Source organism: Pan paniscus, chromosome 5 (genome assembly GCF_029289425.2).
Source record: "Pan paniscus chromosome 5, NHGRI_mPanPan1-v2.0_pri, whole genome shotgun sequence".
Taxonomy (NCBI): Eukaryota; Metazoa; Chordata; class Mammalia; order Primates; family Hominidae; genus Pan; species Pan paniscus.
The window spans coordinates 129221035-129244123 of record NC_073254.2 but is presented as its reverse complement, the minus strand read 5'-3'; the positions used below and the strand labels follow the sequence as shown (position 1 = coordinate 129244123).

General features: G+C 41.2%; 1 protein-coding gene across 1 annotated transcript in view; it reads right to left on the bottom strand.

The window, feature by feature from the left end:
* Positions 1–23089, bottom strand: part of LOC100972187 (uncharacterized) — a 190938-nt gene that overhangs the window by 119580 nt on the left and 48269 nt on the right. The window contains exons 11-14 of the mRNA XM_034962679.4: positions 18219–18377; positions 8899–9011; positions 8383–8518; positions 7929–8132 (exon numbers count right to left, since the gene is read on the bottom strand). Coding sequence (XP_034818570.4) covers positions 7929–8132; positions 8383–8518; positions 8899–9011; positions 18219–18377 — 612 coding nt within the window. The remainder of the gene's footprint in view (positions 1–7928; positions 8133–8382; positions 8519–8898; positions 9012–18218; positions 18378–23089) is intronic.

Genomic DNA, 23089 nt, shown 5'->3' with positions numbered 1-23089 from the left:
CACTGGATTACAAAGTACTGTAAGGGTAAGGAACATGTCTATTTTTGTTCATCATTTTATTCTCATTGCCTAGCACAGGGCCTAACACATAGTAGGTGCTTAGAAAATATCTGTTAAATAAAAGAATGTATGAATGGTTTTTATATTTGCGCATATAGGTTTCTTTGAGTCTATGATTTGTAATCTCTACTTTTAACATATGCTTTTAACATATGCCTGTGCTTTTAACATATGCCCATCAAAAATCCTGTGTTTTGCCTTCATAGATTCTGATCTCATGTCACCACAGCCTAATACATACATTCTATATGGGGGGATAATGCCCAGGTGGAAAGTGGTTCTTGGAGGACAAAAAAAATCTTATTCTTTTTATATATGAAGCACAGATACACACATTGCACATAAGCAAATCTATGGCATATCTCTGGTGTTAATATTTCTTTGTAGGGGGAGAGTAGGGGGAAAAAAAAAGTTGAAAAAGGTTATTTGTTGGGGAAGCCATAATGAAAAAGAGGTTAAAAAACACTGGCCTAGATATCTATCATCTCTCTCTCTCTCTCTCTCTTTCTCTCTCTCCTACCTATAGATCTATCTATCTATTCTTATTATTGTAAAATACGCATAACATAAAATTTACCATCTTATTTTTTCATGTACAATTTAGTGACATTAAGTACATTCATGTTGTTGTGCAACTATCACCACCACAAAAATAATTTGCAAGAATTATTTTCATCTTGCAAAACTGAAAATCTGTACCCACCCAACGAGAATTCCCCATTTTTCCATCCTCTGATCCCCTGGCAACCACCGTTCTACTTTCTGTCTCTATGAATTTGACTACTCTAGGTGTCTCATGTAATGTCCTTTTGTGACTGGCCTATTTTACTTAGCATAATCCCATCGAGATTCATACATGTTACAGCATGTGTCAGAATTTCCTTCCAGTTTCAGGCTGAATTATATCCCGTAATGACTATGGAACTATTACATTTTGTTTCATCTGTTGATAGACACTTGAGTTGCTTCCACCTTTTGGCTATTATGGATAATGCTGCTATAAACATAGGTGTACAAATATCTTTTTGAACCCCTGCTTTCAATTCTTTTGAGCATATACCCAGAAGTAAAATTTCTGGATAATATAGTAATTCTATTTTAAATGTTTGAGGAATCTGCATACTGTTTTTCATAGTAGTTACACCATTTAACATTTCTACCAACAGTGCACAAGGGTTCCAGTTTTTCCACATCCTCACCAACATTTGTTATTTTCTGGGGTTGTTTTTTTTTTGAGACGGAGTCTTGCTCTGTCACCAGGCTGGAGTGCAGTGGCACGATCTCGGCTCACTGCAACCTCTAACTCCCTGGTTCAAGTGATTCTCCTGCCTCAGCCTCCAGAGTAGCTGGGACCACAGGCACACGCCACCATGCCCAGCTAATTTTTGTATTTTTTGTAGAGACAAGGTTTCACCATGTTGGCCAGGCTGGTCTCGAACTCCTGACCTCAGGCGATCTGCCCGCCTCGGCCTCCCAAAGTGCTGGGATTACAGGTGTGAGCCACAGCGTCCGGCCTATTTTCTGTTTTTAAATATATATATAGTATATTTTTATATTTTAAGAAAAACAATCTGATTTTCTTAGTTGTTACTCATGAGTCATTTAAGCTATGGAACCACTGGCTCCCAATCTTTCATCTTATATCTATTAACTCTTATAAAAACTTTGCTAAGTAATCAGTTGTATAGAATCCATTTATCTATAAATTTTAAGCAATCATATCCTGGCTGTCTGAAGACCTATCAATTGTTTTGTTTATGTGGCCTTGCCTGTAGTACTACAGGAACACTCCTGGAATCTTAACAAATAGGACAGATTATCATCTGCTTAGATGGTTAATTGCCAATATCAGAAAGATGGATGGGGTCACTCTTTGGGTCCCTTCACTTCTATGACTGTATAATTAGTTTTTATGGGCTGTTTCTTAACCATTCAAGCAGAAACATAGAAACCTTTCAATAAGTAAATGTGAACATTTCTAAATAATAGTTATAGTTCACAATATTTCATCAAAAGGATACTTCATAATTCATCATTCCTCTAGCAGGGTTTTTCGTTTTGCTTTGCTTTTTGCTATGCTTTAAGCATACAACTTTTTTTTTTTTTTTTTTTTTGAGGCGGAGTCTTGCTCTGTCACCAGGCTGGAGTGCTGTGGCGCAATCTTGGCTCACCACAACCTCTGCCTCCCAGGTTCAAGCAGTTCTCCTGCCTCAGCCTCCCAAGTAGCTGGGATTACAGGCACGCACCACCACCATGCCCAGCTAATTTTTGTATTTTTAGTAGAGACGGGGTTTCACCATGTTGGCCAGGATGGTCTCGATCTCCTGACCTCATGATCCACCTGCCTCAGCCTCCCAAAGTGCTGGGATTACAGGCATGAGCCACCGCACCTGGCACAACTTTTTAATAATTAGTAGCTTCCTTTGACTAGAATTCCAAACATGAAATTATCTTTTTTTTTTTTAAATGGTGTCTCACTCTGTTACCCAGGCTGGAGTGCAGAGGTGCAACCTTGGCTCACTGCAACCTCCACCTCCTGGGTTCAAGCTATTCTGCCTCAGCCTTCTGAATAACTAGGATTACAGGCATGCACCACCATGCCTGGCTAATTTTTTGTCGTTTTGGTAGAGATGGGGTTTCACCATGTTGGTCAGGCTGATCTTGAACTCCTGACCTCAAGTGATCCACCTGCCTCAGCCTCCCAAAGTGCTGGGATTACAGGCGTGACCCACTGCGTCCAACCTGAAATTATGATTTCTTACAAAATGATTGGTACCAGTGGAAAATAGAAAAGATGCTGAGAAAATGACATGTTCCATAAAAAAATTAAACAGCTAAGATATATAAATTACCATGTTGGCTTCTATTAGCATTTAGCTCCTGTCTCTTGTTATGTAAAATTAGCTTGCCTTTGAGGAAAAAAGAAACAACTTAACGTGTTATGCTTTATTCACTTTATTGGAAAAGACCTTTCCCAAAGTTCTTGTACAGAAGAATTTTATAAGACTTTCAGGCAATGGCAATTGGATTAAGTTCTGAAGCTGATGAAAAGCAATAGTATTGTCAAGATGCCAACTTTAATGCCATCATCTATATTAGTGGTCATTTTTCCACTCTTCCCATCCACATCCCATTGTCCAAACCCTTTATATAGGCATACATATTCCTTCTCTTTCTGCCATAATTTGCTGTCTTCCTCTCTCAGTCCCATGTCTCTGAAATACATGCTTATGCCACAGGAGATACACTTTAAAGACCAGATGACCAAATTGCCTCAGTTACTTTAATGTTTCTTTATTTCCTGTTTATTTTCATTTTTTCCACAGTCATGTGGAAGACCCTCCCTCTAATGGTTTTGTGGCCTAGAGAGTTGATCCTTCAATATTATGTTTGGAGGAGTGGCAGAAGGAAGAGGGCAATAATTATCTGTTTGGGTAAGAAATAATATGACCTTTGCAATGATTCATATGTTTTTAGTTTGAAAATTAACTGATGCCAAGATAACTATTTGCTGAATATAGTAACTATAGGAAAATTGGTGGCCCATCATTCATTCCTTTCACCCTAGTGGCTTCTGCCATCACTTGTTAATGTGAATTTTAGGCCTTTTGGCAATATAGACAATATTTCTCCGACTAGTTTACCTTTTTCTAAATCATCTTGCATTAATTTTGGATAATAATAGTTCTGCCTAAGAACCCCATCAAGATTTGTTGGGTGAATGACTCAGTCTATTGGCTATAATCTTTTAAAAAGAAAATCAAATATATTTTCTACTCTACCTTTCTTTCTAGTCTGTAGAGTACGTTATTATTATCACAGCTAATTGTTCTGCATTTGAACAACATGATAACTTTGCAAAGCACTTTCATGTACATGGTCTTCTTGTAAGCATGCTACCATTCTGTTATAGGCAGAACTTTTCTTTTATCAAATAAACATTTGATACCTGCAATGTATCAGTATATATCCAGCTCTCTACTACCTTTTGCCACCTGAACATCTTGTTAAGCATCTCAAACTTTCCATGTCCTGTACTGAGATCCAGATCTTCCCAACAAATCTGCTTCAACCAAATCTCAGTTGATGGCAACTCTAAACTTCCAAATGGTTAGGCCAAAGCTTTGGAATCAAACTTGATTTCTCTATCTGAAAATCATGCTGGCTGCACCTTTAAAATACATCCAGATTTGTTCAGGAAGTCTATGGAAGCTTTGGTGCCAAATCATTGAACGTTCTATATATGTTACTTATTTATTTAATGTCTGTATTTCTTCATGCAATAAGTCCCAAGATGGCAGAATTTGTGCCCATTTTGTTCACTGCTGAAACCCCAGTGCCTGGAACCATGCCTAGTATATTTATTGGTCAGAATATTTGTGGAATGAGTGAATGAATGGATGAGTGATAGGCTCACAGCCTGTGGGAACAAACATGCCAACAGTCAAGCACAGCAATGTGCTCAGTGCTATAATGGAAGTAGACAAAGTCATGGCAAGAAGCACTTAGCTCTGCATTGAGATGTCAAGGAAGGCCCAGAGAGGTGATATTTGAGCAGACTCTGGATAAGAGTACACATTTACCAAGGAAAGGGGAGGTGAGGGACAGAGGAGCCCAGAAGTACGGATAGCTCTGCCCATTCAGGGGAGGTCTAGGCCCAGCTCCCTAAGGATGGACATATAGGGACAGTGGAGATAAATGAGGTCTGAGAGGTTAGCAGCAGCCAGATTGTGCCCAACATTGTCAGCTTCACCAAGGAGCCTGGACTTTGTCTTGTGACAAACAGGAAACTCACGAAGGACTACAAGCAAGGGAATAAATGTGATTACATATGGGCAAAGATCCTCTGGAAATTTACAAGCCAATGAAAAGAGCCATTCTCCCATTTAAAAGAGTTCTCCAGGCTGGGTGTGGTGGCTCATGCCTGCAATTGCAGCACTTTGGCAGGCCGAGGCGGGTGGATCACTTGAGGTCAGGAATTTGAGACCAGCCTGGCCAACATGGTAAAACTCCATCTCTACTAAAAGTACAAAAATTAGCTAGGCATGATGGTATAGTCTCAGCTATTTGGCAGACTGAGGCATGAGAATCACTTGAACTCAGTAAGTGGAGGTTGCAGTGAGCTGAGATCATGCCACTGCACTCCAGCCTGGGTGACAGAGCAAGACTCTGTCTCAAGAAAAAAAAAAAATTCTCTGTTCTCCCACCAACCTTGGAATTAGTCCCCCACTCTAAGGAGAGCCTAACCCTTCATGATCGGGCCCACTTTTCTGCTGCCTCATCTCCCACCGCTTCCTCACAACAACCTCTGCTACCAGCACGTCAAGTCCCAGCAGATCCTGAACATGCCACAGGGTATCAGGCCCCCATGCCTGAGAAGACACAATCAAGGTCAACAGCCAGGTAAAGGCTGCTGGCTCTCATTCTGGGGCTCTTTCTACTCTGCCACGTGCCTTTAAGTAGGCTTATAGAGTGGCAAAGTGTCCAAGACAGATGGTAGGTGCCTTTTTCTTCTGGCATTGTTGTTGAGTGAACATTCATTAATATTAGCCCAAGACTTTCAGCATGGGATCAAACTCACTGGACCCAGGAAAAGGGGTCTCCATTTTAGGAGCCTTCTGAGGTCTGGTAAGCCCAGTGGTTTGCTCCCAGCAGCCTCAGCCTTGGGCTTGGTGAGTTCAACCCAACAGATTAACATCTCTGCCTCCCATCCCCTCTGGGGGAAAGAATCACACCGTCCAGAGCTGGATATCCTGGTGTAAATATTGACAAGGCCACACCCATGGGGTGTAGCTAAACCAAGTAGTCCTATTAAAGACAGACAGAAGGCCACTTCCTTGAGTGTCTCATACTGAAGTAATAGCAGCTGGGAGCTATTAAGAACAAAAATAGGCACTGTTTTTCTTATCATTTATGAGAGCATAGGAAAGAAATATTGCATTAAGGCCGGGCGCGTCAGCTCACACCTGTAATCCCAGCACTTTGGGAGGCCGAGGCGGGTGGATCACCTGAGGTCAGGAGTTTGAGACCAGCCTCGCCAACCTAGTGAAACCTTGTCTCTACTAAAAATACAAAAATTAGCTGGGTGTGGGGGTGGGCACCCATAATCCCAGCTACTCGGGAGGCTGAGGCAGGAGAATCACTCGAACACAGGAGACAGAGGTTGCAGTGAGCTCAGATTGCGCCACTGCCTCCAGCCTGGGCAACAACAGCAAAACTCCACCTCAAAAAATATATATAAATAAAATGCATTACCCCGAGAAGTTCCTCCTACAATGAGTACGGCAGGACAGTATTTGCCTATCCTCTCCTCCTTTATATCTATCTCCTACCCAAACCCAGAACAGAGAGACAGAGAGGGCTCTTTAGTAAGAACATTTTCAAAAATATCCATTAGCATAATAACGTACCACAGCTGTGGTTGGATCAATACTAGTAAGAGAAAGATGTGCTTGTTTTGTAGCATGTTTGTATTAAAAGTGTCTCAACTCACCTCTCTAGTTCCACTGAGGGCCAAACTAATTGGGCTTGATGAGCTAGAACCCAAGGAGGAGGGCAGAGGGGTAAAGGAAGATCTGAGAGGAAGTCTGTGTGTCGTGAGGGAGTAGGAGTTGGTGGGTGCTTTTTAGGGTAGGAGACCCAAAAGAGAAGGGTGTCCTGAAGATTGAGTGAAGGTAGGACTCTAAGTGACTGGGTTGGGAAAATTAAAAAAAAAATCCCAATATCTGAAGCTGAACTGTTCAGTACATGTGGCCTCTAGCCACATGTGGCTGTTAAGCCCCTGAAATGTGGCTTGTCTGAGTTAAAATGTGTTATCTGTATTAAAATATACACCAGATTTTAAACACTTAGTACAAAAAATGTATAATCACTCAATGATTTATTAATATTGATTATATGTAGAAATGATAATATAGACATTGGGCTAAACAGATTATATTATTTAAAATTTCATGTTTCTTTGTACTTTTTAAAATGTAGCTACTAGAACATTTTAAATAATGTATGTGGCTTGCATTATATTTCTGCTGGCCAGTGCTGCTCTAGACTGTGTGCATATGAACAACAGTTAAGAGTAAGATTTTACACTTACAGATACAACGGGCATAAGTCAGAGGTCACACTAGCTTAGAAAATGACTTGTTTTGTAGCTAAATAGATTTTATTTTTCACCTTTGTCAATCTAGCATTTTTAAGAAGATAAAATTCATATTAAACTCTATCTTCAGGAATAAAGTCTAGGGATTGAGATTAAAATATTACAAGAGTATCTACAATAGTCCAATAAAATGTAAGCATTCTCAACTTTATTCTCAAAGAAAGGAAGTTAATATGAATTTTGTCTTATTGGCCTTTTGTTAGGCAGGATTGAAATTTTATAGACTTTGTAGAAAAATATGTTCTAGAAACACCAAAAGCACTAAGGGGCAAGCAGGTGTTTGTAGGGATAAAATATTTCTTTATTGTTCAGCTCTTTCCAATGTTTTTCTACCTCTGTTTTGAGTATTTTTTTTTCATTTAAGCTTGGAAAACAGAAAAGAGGCAAAAAAGGTACATATAGCAATGTCAAGGGGAGTCTTCTAAGAGTTTCTCTGTAAGGATGTAAAGTTCTCAGGCCAGGGTAACAGAAGGGCTTCTCATGCTCTATTTCTTCCTTCCCAGTGTGGCCTCCAGGGCTGCTTTAGGGCACTCTCTGCCTGTGACTTGCTCTTAAGCAGACCTTGTGTTTTATTATGATTAAAAGGCCTCTTCCCTAAGAAACCCTCATGTGTTACTCCATCATATTAATTGATTCCAGGTCTTATCTAGAGGGTGGCTTTGGGAGGCAGGATAATCAAGGAAGAAAAAACCTCAGCACAACACCTCACCTTGTGCTCAGCAGGCGTCTCATGGACATAGTGGTGAGTGCCCAGGCCCTGCAAGGTGCCCAGACCTCCTTTTGCCATATTTACCCAGGAACTATCTTCCATGGTGGGGACCAGTTTCCCTGAAACCAAGGTAAGGCCCGAAGTATTGATTGTCAGGGTTCGCTCAACAGATCTGAAATAATTCAGAATTCCTAAGCAGATGCGCTGAAACAAAGAAAAGAACAGAATCAGGTCCCTGCCCTTCACCTAGTCCACCCTATAGAATACAACTTGATGGCAGGTCAACCCTACTGTGGGAAAGGAACACACCACCCTGGAAAGGGGCTGATTCCATGTTAAAAAGAAAAAAAAAATGGAACAAAGGGCAAAAGCATAAAATGCCATTTGCTATTGGAATAGCAGAAAACCTCTTTTCTAGACAACCAGACATTTCTGATGCCTGCCATCCACATACCTGCAGTTCTCTGATTCGAAGGTGGCGCAGATACAGAAAGGACAAGTAGGCCCCTCTCATCAGAACAGGATTCCTATCACTGGGGTCAGTGCCGTCTTCCAAGCCCAGCAGTTGTAGGGTCATTGCATAGTTGTACCTTTAGCAGGCAGGAGAGATATCATAAATCAATTTCACCTCAAAGTGATTCCAAAATTTCACATGCACAAAACTAAAGTCATTTTATTTAATTTAAAGGTGTTTCATGATAGCTTCCCTTTATAAATTTCTGAGGGGAAATAATTACTCTATATGTATACATGTAAAGACAAGTTTCTCTTAGCAATTACTCTCATTAAAAACACAGTCGTAGGGTGAAGCATTAGTTTAGTTGTCTGACCTGTTTTAAAAGTCTTGCTTTCTTTCTGACTTAAAATATTTTTGAGTTAACATGTAAACTACATATTAATCAGTCACTCAGTTTTCCCCACAGTGTTTTAATCCACTTTTTTGAGTCACTAATAATATGATTTAATTTACCCCGTCTCTTGTATCTGCTTGAGAGGCCCATCAGCATGTTGGCTGAGAGTTATTTGTGATAGATCATTTTCATTTTGTTTCATGGAGAGGTCATCATCCTTCATATTTTTATTCTATCAAAAAATTAGCATTAATCAAATTACATAAACATTTGCAATATGATTAACAAAATCACAGTCAGGTCATTGCAAAAGTAACCCTCACAATCCAAAGCACATTTAGATAAGTAAGTAAAAGAGGGGTTTGATCTACTTCAAGCTGACATATTCAACCTGACATCTAAATTTCTACAATAAATTAGGGAGGTCATTGTTTTTACTAAACTAATCTTTGTTTCACGAAAGTAGTCACAGCTTTTAAATAATAGCCATCTACCTCCCTGTCTTTTATGTAATTCCCTTTATAAAAAGTTGATACAAGAATGTATATGTTTGGGACCTTTGAACCTCTCTAATCTAGTCTTGTTCTGTACTGAGAGAGCTCAGTGGATAAAGCCTCTTTCTACGTATTAGCTATATGGTTCAGTCATTTACAGTCATAAGCCTGTTTCCACATTTGTACAATGGCATGATAATGGAAAATGATAAGGTGTTGTGAGAGTTAAATGATAGAATGTATATAAAACCTCCAGCTTAGTGCCCGGCACCTAATTGGTGCTCAAGATGTCAGTTCTCTCCTGTTATGAACTTCAGTAGTCCGGTACGATCTCTCACAGCATTCAAGGTTCACACTTATTTCCACAGTCATCTTCCCTGATGCTGAGAGGGATGTGATCATGCACCCCAGTCCCAGAATAACACTGTGAGGAAGACAATGCGGGTCTGACGTCCTGCCCCTCACCCTCTGGGCAGCCTCGTCTTAGCTGCCCTCTTTGCCTGTCTCTGGGCATACACCCCAATCTCATAAGGTGTGCACTTTCATAGTGGCACCAATCCCCACAGAAGTACTGAGTGGCAATGGCTGAGCTTGGAAACCCCCTCTCTGGGTTATATTCTAATAGTTGGTTCTTGGAATTCCAACGGACCCTTATTGCAGAAACTGCTAGTTGTTCCCCAGTAGCCATTTTCCTCTTTTCCTACAGTTATTGAATATTTATCTTGCCACCTGACCACCCAGATACAGACAACATTTCCAAGCCTCTCTTGCAGCTAGGTGTAGCTATGTGACAATGGACTAGGAGTAAAGTGCCATGTTGCAGCTTCCAAGGATTTCTAGTAGAGGCAGCTTCTTCATCCCTTCTCCATCCTGCTACTTAGAGCATGAATGTGACAGCTGGAGCTCTGTCTCAGGCTGGGTGTTGATCTCGAATGTAGAGCCATATTTGTTAGAACTCCAAGATAGACAGGGCTGAGAGCCCTGAGGGCTCCATGGTGCAAATCTACCACACCAGCTCTGTACATCCTACCCTGAAACGTTCATATGAGGGACAGAGAGCACAATTTCCACCTCCTTTAATCCTCTGTCATATCATTTTACCATCACCAACAGCCAAACCTAATTTTAACTAATACAGTCCCCAAGACTCTAAAGATAGACTAGCAGGCTTTTGACAGGAAGTGAGGAAGGAAAATGTTGACAGGAATATTAGGAAAAGTGGGTGAGAGAGAAAGTTGTCCAATTGAGTAGCGTTAAGTGATTGCCCATTATGCTTGTAGGTAGAATTGGCTTCCAGCTCAGTGTACACATCAGTGTATTTCTGTGTAAACATCCCACAACTGTAGGACTGGAAAAGACCCTGTGAGGTGACATGGTGCATTCTTGTTCGTTAAAACAGAAAGATCGACATTCCAAAGTAAAGAACATCTCTGTTATGTTTTTTAAAATCTATAGGAAAGCATATACTCTGAGAGTAGCTGAATTTTGACAATTCCTATGAATATGGGGTAACAGGGGTTCAGTGGAGCCTTTTGCCTCCTGGCCTGTAGTGCTCTCAGGTTGCTGTTCAGCACTGCTTGATGTGGTCCCAGAAGGAAGGCTCTGAGCCACATCCTTTCTCTGATGGGATTGTGACACTTTCAGCTGCTTCTAAAATTACCCAGAATTACATAGGACAGGACAGAAAGTGACATCAAGTTACAGTGGAAGACATTTGAAGGACTGACTGAACAAACCACAGAAGTACTGCTGGACCTGCAGGTGGCCTGGGAAAAAGGAAGGGAGCACCGATCAGCTGGAGCAGGAAAAGGAGAGCACCCAGCACCCTCCAGGAAAAAGGACCAACAACATCCCACAAAAGGAAACTGCTTAAGAAATACCAAGTCCAGAAGCATAGACCCCTAAGCGTACTGGAGACGGTGCAGGTAAGCAGCAGGGCAACCCCATCTGTGTTCATTCTCCCGGCCTGGGTGTGGAAATCTGCTGACCTTTACTGCCTGCGGCTCTTTGTCAGCATGACCGAGTTCATGTGTTTAGACAGTTCTGAGATTTCTGCTGATTGCAAATCTCATTTTCTTCCGGGAAGTTGGCAGGGGGAATGAAGTGGGAGGTAGGTAGGAAAAGTAAGACTGTTATGTATTCCCCACACCCAGAACATCTCTGCTGCTTACATGGGTTTATCCACTGAAACAAAGTCCAGAAGGATATATACCAAATATTAATAATACTGTTGTTATTCTGGATGGTACAACAAGGGGTGATTTTAGTTTTCTTTCTTGTATTTTTCTATATTTCCCAAGTTTTCTGTGTTAAACACATGCCACTATTATCATCAGAAAATTTTTAAAGTAAATATTTTATTGAATTTGATGAGAAGAACCAGGAAAAGGGTGTTTTGTGTTTCGCTGAATATGTTGCACATCGGAGCTACTGTCTACACCACCATTTCTGTGCGAGCACACCTTCTTCTCACTACATCACATTACCTCTGGAAATGCAGGGGAGCACCTCCCCTCCTTGGTGTGGTCAGTGGGAAGAGGCAAAGGAAGGGCTCTACCACTGCCCCCCGACACTGCAACCTGGATGTGGTGTTTTCTGCTGCTTTACTCCTCCATGAGGTTAAAAAAACAGTGACCAATTTAAACCTTATCTTTGAAAATACGATGGTCAATAGTAGTGTGCAATGTCTATACATAGCCATTTTAATAAATGTGCTTTTTTTGTGAACATGAGTAACTTGATCTAACAATTACAGGTTCCAGAGGTTCTACACAGGCCTAGCCGGGGTGTAATCTGTAGTATACAATAAAATACAACTCAGCCATTGAAAAGAACAGCAGATCTCCAAGACATATTGTTGGGTTGCAGAAAGATATTCATATAGTATGATATATCATTTATATAAAAACCTCAAATGCAAACTTATCCTATATATATTTTATGGGGACATATGTATGCATGTAAATGCATTGAAAAGGCTCAAAGCAATAACCGTGTTTGCCTCTAAGGAGGTGGAATGGGGAGCAGGATGGGCAGCAGGGAGTAGTTAAAGGGGAATTTAACTTTTCAGTAATGTTTCAACTTTTTACAAGGAGAAGACATTTATTTATTACTTCTATGATTTAAACTTAATTTTTAAAAACTCCTTAAAGAAAAAAATGGTAACTTCAGTGGAGAAATCTGGCAATCACCACTAGCTTAACCAAGTGAGCTAGATTAACATCAGCCATGATGTCATGTTGATATCATGTTCCCCGAATAGGATGTGGTGAGGACACTTAGCCTCTGTGATATTCTTCTTCTTCTAAACCCATAACCCCAGTGTAACCATGAGAAAATATCAGGCAAACTCAAATTAGGCAAAGGTCTACAGATTGCGGGGCTGGTACTCCTAAAGACTGTCAATGTCATGATAAACAAAGAAGACTGAGGAACTGTCACAGAGCAGGGGAGGTGGGGGAGGCACGATGATTAAATGTAACATGGCATCCTGGATAGGATCCTGGGGCAGAAAGAGAACATTAATGGAAAAACTAGTGAAATCCAGATGAAGCCTAGTTTAGTTAACAGTAATGTACCAGTGTTGGTTCCTTGGGTATGACAAATGTATCACTACAATGTAAGATGTCAATAATATAAGAAACTGAGTAGGGGTATACGGGAACTCTTTGTACTGTCTTTGCAGCTTTTCTGTAAATCTCAAACTATTTCAAAATAAATTAAAAAAAAAAAACTCCCTAAAGGAAAGGGGGGCCGGGCACAGTGGCTCATGCCTGTAACCCCAGCACTTTGGGAGGCCCAGGCAGGTGAATTGCTTCGAGACCAGCCTGGGCAACATGGTGAAACCTTGTCTCTATAGAAAGAAAAAAAAAATAGCTGGTAGTGATGGTGTGCGCCCACCCACCCGTAGTCCAAGCTACTCAGGGGGTTCAGTCAGGAGGATCACTTGAACCCAGGAGGCAAAGGCTGCAATGAGCTGAAATCGCACCACTGCACTTCAGCCTGGGCAACAGAGTAAGACCCTGTCAAAAACAAACAAAACAAAACAAAAAAGGAAAGGTTACTGGTGAATGGCATTCAGTGAGAACTGATCAGAAACTGTTCTGAAGTTGTGCTACAATTAGTGATTATATTCATTCTCTCAGAGATGCCAAAATGGACAGACAGTCGTCCTATGAAGTTTGTTTTTCTTTATGCAGAAGGCCCTTTAAGAAACTTATCTGTCATGAGGTATTGGTTGCCACTTGCCAAATTCAGAATCAAGATGCTGACCAGCATACAGATGCTAAAATCCACACTTGACTGCTACATGTTTGCAAAATAGTAACACAGCTTTAAGATTCATACTCACATTCCTGTAACTCCTCCTAGCTGCCACATTTTTACTTAATCCTAATCTGATTTGATTAGCATTTAACATCCAGAATGGCTATGTGCTACCAGTGGGGCACTGATACAGTATAAAGTGGCTCTTGACCAAAGCAGAAATACTCCAGGAGGTTACAAAGTGCCATCCATGGGAAAATGTGAAGAAAACTAGAAAATACTGGCTGTTGCCTTGGAATTTCTATTCTTAAACCCAGTACTATTTTCTGTTCTTTGCTTTGGAACAGAAAATAGCACTGGTTTTAAGAAAGGGAAAAAAGGAAAGGGAAGGGAGGGGAGGGGAGGGGAGGGAAAGGAAGGGGAGGGGAGAGGAAGGGGAGAGGAGGGGAGGGGAAGGGGAGAGGAAGAGGAGGCGAGGGGAAGGGGAGGGGAGGGGAAGGGGAGGGGAGGGGAGGGGAAGGGGAGGGGAGGAGGAGGGGGAGGGGAGGGGAGGGGAGGGGGGTGGGGAGGGGAGGGGTGGGGAGGGGAGGGGAGGGAAGGGAAGGGAAGGGAAAGGAAAGGAAGGCAATTCTTCTCTTCTCCAGGCTCTTTGCATGGCTGCCTCCTTCTCATTCATTAAATTCAGTTCAATCCTCCCACCCCAAGATTTGGCTGAACTCTGTCAGAGGGTGCTCCCCTCCACTTATTGTTCTCTGCCCCCTGTTTTCTTCATGGCACTCACAAGTTAGAGATGTAGGTTTACTTCTTTGTTCACTTGTTTATTGTATGTTGCTCTCAGGGCAGGGACTGGGTCTGTTTCATCCCCTAACCCAAGTACAGTTCCTGACACAAAGGCAATATCCATGTAATAATCATGGAATGAATGAATGAATGAATGAGAAAATGGAAAACTTCATGATCCTAATTTGTACAGTGATTTGTGTGTGTGCTGTATGTCTCCCCTCATGCCCCATCTCTGGAATCTGAAGATCTACAGGTATTATTAGTCTCTCTATGGTCTATTTACCGTAAGTCAACTTGAAAATGCAGTGCTGATATTTTTCTCCCTTTGGGGAATTCCAAGATTCCAAGAACAACATTTATATGTCAGTAAATAGCTAGAGGAAGTGGTTTTCTTTTCTTTTTATTATTTGGGCAATTGCATTCAAAACAGACTTTGGTGAAAGCACAGACTGCATCCTATCAGTACCTGAATCTCCATCTCCTCCACAAGGGGAAGAAAGCAGTGAGAGCAGAAAGTGTTAGTTGTCCCCTCCATTGCACGGCTGGGAGGAGAAGCAGGAGCTTTCCCTGCTTCCATTTCCACCAGTTTCTTACACGGTTGCCCTAGCTTGGTGTTTTCTACTACTCAACACTTACCTGAGCCACCATCTCCTACTGTCACTGTTTACTTTCTGCTTTTCACTGGCACAGTGGTCCTACAGAGGTAACCCCCTTTGTCCCCTAAGTGCCTGTGGGCAGTTCTACAACTCAGCTTCCCAGTGGTCAGGCCACACCCTAGACCTGACCGTTTCTCCATAATTTCAAACATGAAGCTCTTTATCTCTGACTCCCTCCTCCTTTGATTCCGACCTCTTCTCACTCTTTCTTTTTTTTTTTAAGACAGAGTCTCACTCTGTCGCCTAGGCTGGAGTGCAATGGCATGATCTCGGCTCACTGCAACCTCCGCCTCCAGGGTTCAAGCAATTCTCCTGCCTCAGCTTCCCGAGTAGCTGGGACTACAGGCGCGTGCCACCATGCCTGGCTAATTTTTTGTATTTTTAGTAGAAACAGGGTTTCACCATGTTAGCCAGTATGGTCTCGATCTCCTGACCTTGTGATCCACCCACTTCGGCCTCCCAAAGTGCTGGGATTACAGGCATGAGCCACTGTGCCTGGCCCTCTCCTCACTCTTATTCATCTCCTCTCACCTCTTTATGGACCTCCAGAATTTAATTCCCTTTATTCTCTCACTCAAGGAGGAAAACAGACTTGTGCTGATGGCCCTCAGATGTTAATACCATAACTCCCCAGGTAAAGGATGTTTATTACATCTGCATCAAGAGGTAAACTGTCCAAGTCTGGGCATGATGGCTCACGCCTGTAATCCTAGCACTTTGGGAGGCTGAGGTGGGTGGATCACTTGAGGTCAGGAGTTCAAGACCAGCCTGGCCAACATGGAGAAACCCCATCTCTACTGAAAATATGAAAATTAGCCAGAGGTGGCCGGGCGCCATGGCTCACACCTGTAATCCCAGCACTTTGGGAGGCTGAGGTGGGTGGATCACAAGGTCAGGAGATCAAGACCATCCTGGCTAACGCAGTGAAACCCTGTCTCTACTAAAAATACAAAAAATTAGCCAGGTGTGGTGGTGGGCGCCTGTAGTCCCAGCTACTCAGGAGGCTGAGGCAGGAGAATGGCATGAACCCAGGAGGCGGAGCTTGCAGTGAGTGAGATCGTGCCACTGCACTCCAGTCTGGGCAACAGAGCGAGACTCTGTCTCAAAAAAAAAAGAAAATTAGCCAGAGGTGGTGGTGCACGACTGTGGTCCCATTGAACCCGGGAGGCAGAGGTTGCAGTGAGCTGAGATCGCACCACTGCACTCCAGTCTGGGTGACAGAGTGAGACTCTGTCTCAAAAATAAATAAATAAATAAAGATAAAAATAAAAATAAGTAAACTGTTCAGGATCTCAGAAGCAAAGACACGGTTCCAAGACACTGGGACAGACTCTGCCTTCTCACTCCTTTCTCCTCTACCCTATATCCTCTATGTTTGGTTCAGGAACAGGAGAGTCAATGTTTTCTTAATATCTCCTTATTCGTGTAAGGTCTTCCTGAATGGTGATACAAACTTCAGTTGTAAAACGGCAATGGGATAGGAAAAATGTGGCTATTTTTTCAACTCTGGCAGGATGCTAGCCAAGGAGTGTGTCACTGGTAGTTGCATACCCTGTCGGGAAATTCAGGGGCCTGGGAGATCCATGTTATGATATGTTGCCTCTGCTCCTGATCTGTGTGGCCAACTCATTTCTCATTAGATCTCTAGATCCTTGCTCAAACAAATTGAACAGTTATAAAAGGGGTGTGTGTGTGTGTGTGCATGTGTGTGTGTGAGTGTGTGTGTGTGCTCCCAACTAATCTATAACTTACTGGATACCTTGAGGTCTCACTTTCCCCCATATCCAGCCTGGGATAATGGACCGTGACTATACTTCTTTCTCCAGCATTTACTCAACTTCCTCTCAACTTTGATTTTATACAATTTTCAGGCACTCTACAATCATGTTTAGGGGTGAAACGAATAGAATTTATACAAAAGGGGCTCACTACAAATTCATAGCATTGTGTTTTACCAGGGGCCTCTTGACTATGCAGTCATTCATGTATTTTCCTCTTACTGATGGTCCTGTGGTCTTTCTCATAGCCATGCACCTCCTCACGTGTAGCTCTTGCCGTCCACTTCACTAATGCAGATGAGCTCTGCCTCCTCCCTCTCTCTGAGACAGCCAGGGCCAGTCAGGAGCACCCATATCTTACCTTTTTGCACCTGAAAATTCTATGTATCCCATTCACCTCAAGGGAAGGGATGTCATTCTTGATTTCTCAAAATTACTCCTCCATCTGGTTTCTTCATCCCATCGCCTCCTCTTCCCCAGGGTCATCTGTTTCTCACATTTCCCTTTTCATATCTTCTGTCTCCTCTTCTCTACTGCTTCCTCCCCTTAGACTATAAACATATTTAGGCCTTCCCAACTTAAATAGACAAATGAAACGAAACTCTTCTTTTAGAGTGACAAATAATAGCAGATGAAAGCTTCAAAAATGTTATGGTAACATTGTAAAGACAAGTATACACCAGCTTTGTGAATAAACTTCTTTTCACTTCCAAACCTCATGCCTATCCTGTGCAGCAGCTACGTAACTGGCTTCCTTGTCTCCAAACACTCCCTCTTTCAGTCCAACTAACATTTTGCTGTCACATTATTTTTCCTTAAACATATGCCTTTGTATGAAATATTTTCCTTATAGGAAAAAGCACAGATTCTTTTGTCTGGAATGCATGAGCATTCACAACCAGCACCTCCCCTGACAAATAAACAAACATCCTTTCTTTTCACTGTATTTCCACATGAATCTTCGACTCAACTAAGCTGGCTCTCACTATATCACATCCAGTATCTCCTCAGCATGCTCTTCATGCTGTACCTCCTAGAATGCACTCCCTACTTTCCTCCCCACCACTTCCGTAAGTCCTATGCTTCCTTCAAACCCAGCTCAATTTCCTCTCCTTCAAGAGGCTTTCCCCAATAGAATCTACGCTTTGGGGACCACTTTCTAAATACGATATTTAATAACTGTCCAACTCATTGGTTGCTTAGCCCTTGGATGTACAGCCTTGCACTGGCATTTACTGGTTTAAGTATCTGTCCTTGTAGGAATAACATCTTATGTTATACTTCTTTATATCTTTCTTTTTAATGAGCACTTAATCTTTCTTATAATGAAAATAAACCTGGCTAGATGATAGAGATTTTCATGGGAAGGGTGTCAGAAAAACTACCAAAGTAAATGTCTAAGGGCTACACACAGGTAGCAAGTTGCATAAAAGGGCATATTGGTTATTTCTTCCTGTAGTACCTGACAGAGGTTGATGTTGTAAATATTCTCCCAGACTTGGTCATAATTGCACTGATGCAAACCTTGGGAAGCCACAAAAGATGGATGATATGGAGCCAGCATGACTGTCTTTGCAGCGTGATCTTGGAGCACTTGCATTACTCGCTCAGGGTTGGAAATCTCAGGGAGAATAGAGAAGAGAAGGAATGGTTATGAGAAGCATATTCCCTTTTTCTCAGCAAGACTTTGGTCACATACACGTGAACAAGGAAGAAAATTTAGGTAGGACTTTATTCAATTAAAAAATAAAATTAAAGTCCAGCATCATGATTCCCCAAATATGTTTGTCCATTTAGCACTGTAAGTATTCAAATATACATAGTAGCTCATTTAAAAATTATGTGACAATCCCCTAAAGACAATAGCAGGTGGTACTCCCACAACTGTTGTGACATCAGTGAAAAGATAAACACCCATCAGCATTGGGTGCAAACTCTGTCAACTGTTAGGAAGCTTCTGGACAATGGAGGAGGGCACAGAAGTGTAGCACAAGAAGAGCACAAGCTTTATAAGGACACAGACCTGGGCTTGTATCTCTGCAGGAATCCTGGCTTTTCCATGCAGAGCAGGGCAAGTCAACCTAACAAAAATACTAATGATGTCTCTACCCAGAGTGCTGCAATAATGCCTACCATGTAGAAGGAGCTGAATAAATGTCCCTTCTTCTCATCTGGAGGTAAAGAATTTAATAATAATTCCAGAACTGAATTGCTACTTAAGTGATACATATATACTACATCACTTTAATATCACAAAGAACCTCAAAGATCATTTATTTCAATCTCTATAAAAATTCCAAAGACATTTCTTGCAGATATAGAAAAATTCATCCTACAATTTATATGAAATCTCAAGGGACCCCAAACAGCTAAACAACTTTCCAAAAGAACAAAGTTGAAGAACTTACACTCCCTGAATTCAAAAAATATTACAAAGATATAGTAATCAAAACAGTATGGTACTGGCATAAAGAGAGACAGGTAGACCAATGGAATAGAGTAGAAAGCCTAGAAATAAACTCTCACATATATGGTTAAGGGTGCCAAGACCACTCAATGGGGAAAGGACAATGTCTTCAATATATGGTGTTGGGAAAACTGAATATCCACATGCAAAATAATAAAGTTTTATCATTATACCACATACAAAAATTACTCAAAATGAATTAAAGATCTAAATGTAAGACCTACAATTATGAAACTCTTGGAAGGAAACATAGGGGAAATGCTTCATGATATTAAATTTGGCAACCATTTCTTGAATATAACACCAAAAGTCGAAGCAACAAAAGCAAAAATGGACAAATAGGATGACACCAAATTTAATAACTTTTGTGCAGCAAAGGATGCAAATCAATTGAAACGAAGAGTCAACCTATATAATGGGAGAAAAGTTTTGCAAATTATATATCCAATAAGTGGCTAATAGCCAGAATACATAAAGAACTCCAGGCTGGGTGCAGTGGTTCACACCTGTAATCCCAGCACTTTGGGAGACCAAGGCAGGTGGATTGCTTGAGCCCAGGAGTTCAAGACCAGCCTGGGAAACATGGTAAAACCCCATCTCTACAAAAAAATACCAAAATATTAGCCTGGTGTAGTGGTGTGCACCTGTAATCCCAGCTACTTGAGAGGCTAACGTGGGAGGATCGCTTGAGCCCAGGAGGAGGAGGTGGCAGTGAGCCAAGGTCACACCACTGCACTTCAGCCTGGGTAACAGAGTGAGACCCTGTCTCAAAAAGAACTGCAACTCAACAAGAAAAAATCAAATAAACTGATTTAAAAATAGGCAGTCAATTACAAAAAAAAAAAAGAAAGATGAAAGAAAAAATAAGCAAAGGATTTGAATAGATATTACCTAAAGATGATATACAAATGGCTAAGAAGCATATAAAAGATGCTCAACATCACTAATCATCAGAGAAACTCAAATCAAAACCGCAGTAAGATTTCACCTCACACCCATTAGAATGGCTGCTATTAAAAATCATAAAATAACCAGTGTTGGTGAAGATGTGGCAAAACTGGAACCTTTGTGCACTGTTGGTGGGATTGTAAAATGGTGCAAATGCTATGGAAAACAGTATGGTGGTTCCTAAAAAAATAAAATAAAATAAAATTACCATGTGATCTAGCAATTGTACTTCTGGATATATATCCAAAAGAATTGAAAGCAAGATCTTGAAGAGGTATTTGCACATCCATATTTATAGCAACAGTATTGACAATATCCAAAAGGTGGAAGCAACCCAAATCCTCATATCAGATGAATAGATTTTTTTAAATGTGGTATATACTTATAAGGGAATGTTATTCAGCCTTGAAAAAAGGAAGGAAATTCTGACACACACTGCAACATGGATGAATCTTGAGGACATTATACTAAGTAAAATAAACCACAAAGACAAATATTGCATGATTCCACTTATATGAGGTATCTAAAGTAGCCAAACATATAGAAAAAGAAAGTAGAATGGTGGTTGCCAGGAGCTGGGAGGAAGGGAAAATAAGAGTTGTTTGATGGGTATAGAGTTTAAGTTTGCAAGATAAAAACATCCTGGAGATATATTGTGAAACATTATGAATGTATTCAATGCCACAATTATCATGTTCTTTTGGAGGTGTCACGTTTCCTTGCTTTTTTGCTTCTTGTAATCTTTTTTTTTTTTTTTTGAGATGGAGTTTCGGTCTTGTTGACCAGGCTGGAGGGCAATGGTGCTATCTCAGCTCACCACAACCTCTGCTTCCCAAGTTCAAGCGATTCTCCTGCCTTAGTCTCCCGAGTAGCTGGGATTACAGGCATGCATCATCATGCCCAGCTAATTTTGTATTTTTAGTACAGACGGGGTTTCTCCATGTTGGTCAGGCTGGCCTCGAACTCCCAACCTCAGGTGATCCACCTATCTCGGCCTCCCAAAGTGTTGGGATTACAGGTGTGAGCCACTGTGCCTGGACGCTTCTTGTATTCTTACATTGATATCTGTGTATCTGGTGGAATGGGTGTCTCTTCCAATTTTATGGGGTAGCTTTTATAGGGATACATTTTCTGTATCCCTGAATGGTATACAGTAAATATTCATTTAATGTCATCAATAGGTTCTTGGAAACCACAACTTTAAGCAAAACAATGTAGAGCAGGTCCTCAGATAACATCATTTTATTCAATATCATTTTATTGTAATGTTGATGAGAAAAAATGCTGATTTTTCTTATACGTTGTTTTGTTTAAAGTTGCAGTTTCCAAGAATCTATCAATGGCGTTCAATGAGGACGTACTGTACTTAAAGATGGTTAAGATGGTAAATTTTATGTTACTTTTTTTTTAACCAAAATAAAAGTATCACTTAGGTGCAGGCTCCCCAGGGACCAATGACTGGTCCACCTGGTGCCTACAGCTGCCAGCAAACCCATCTCCTCCAGTGGCAGAGCCACCATGTACTACACCAGTATCCCAGGAACCAACATCCAGCCTGACTGGTGCCTGCAACACCAACCCTGCAACCAGCAGAGATGCCATGCCCACTGTGTGCCCTCCAGAACCTAAGAATTGGCCCACTTGGTGGCCCTTACCCCAAGCAAAGCCACACCACTGCCTTCACAAATACCCAGAGCCTAGGCCGGTAAGGTACTTGCAGACACTGAATACAGCCAAAGAAATCACACAGAGTCTAGTCTACTGTACCCATCCAGAACCAAAACTAAAGCATCCTTACCTAACCAACACTATAGGACACATCTATGGGGAAAATGTATCCCTATAAAAGCTACCCCATAAAATTGGAAGAGGCACCCATTCCACCAGATATGCAGATATCAATGTGATAATACAAGAAGCAAAAAAGCAAGGAAACATGACCCCTCCAAAGGAACATGGTAAGTATCTAGCAACAGACCCCAAAGAAAAGGCAATCTATAAAATGCCTGGATAGGAATTCAAAATAATTATTTTAAGAAAACTCAGTGAGATACAAGAGAAAACAGATAGACAACTCAATGAAATCAGAAAAATAATTCATGATCTAAATGAAAAATCTGGCCAGGCATGGTGGCTTATACCTGTAATCCCAGCACTTTGGGAGGCTGAGGTGGGAGGATTGCTTGAGTCCAGGTGTTCAAGACCAGCCTGGGCAACACAGTGAGATCTTGTCTCTACTAAACATTTTTAAAATTAGCTAGGTGTGGTAGTACATGCACATAGTCCCAGCTACTTGGGAGGCTGAGGTGGGAGGATCATTTGAGCCCAGAAGTTCAAGGCTGTAGTGAGAGTTCTAATTGTGCCACTACACTCCAGCCTAAGTGACAAAGCAAGACTCTGTCTCAAAAACAAATAAAAAATAAATAAATAACATACTCAATAGAGATCGATATAAAAAAGACCCAAACAGAGATCTTAGAGTTAAAGAATTCAGTGAATAACATACGAAATACAATTGAGAAATTCAACAATAGACTAGATCAAGCAGAAGAAAAATTTTCTGAACTTGAAGGTCTTTTGAAATAATCCAGCCAGACAAAAAAGAAAAAAATGAAGAAAGCTTAAACGATTTATATAAAACCATTAAGTAAACAAATATTCATTTTATGGGAATTCCAGAAGGAGAAGAGCTGGAAGAAGGCATAGAAAACCTACATAATAAAATAATCACTGAAATCTTCCCAAGTCTTAGGAGAGATATGGATATCCATATCTAGTAAGCTCAAAAGTTCCCAAATTCAACCCAGAAAGCCCTCTCTGAGGCACATTATAGTTAAACTGTCAAAAGTCAAAGCAAAGGAGAAAATTCTAAAAACAGCAAGAGAAAAGTGTCAAGTTACATATCATGGAATCTCCAT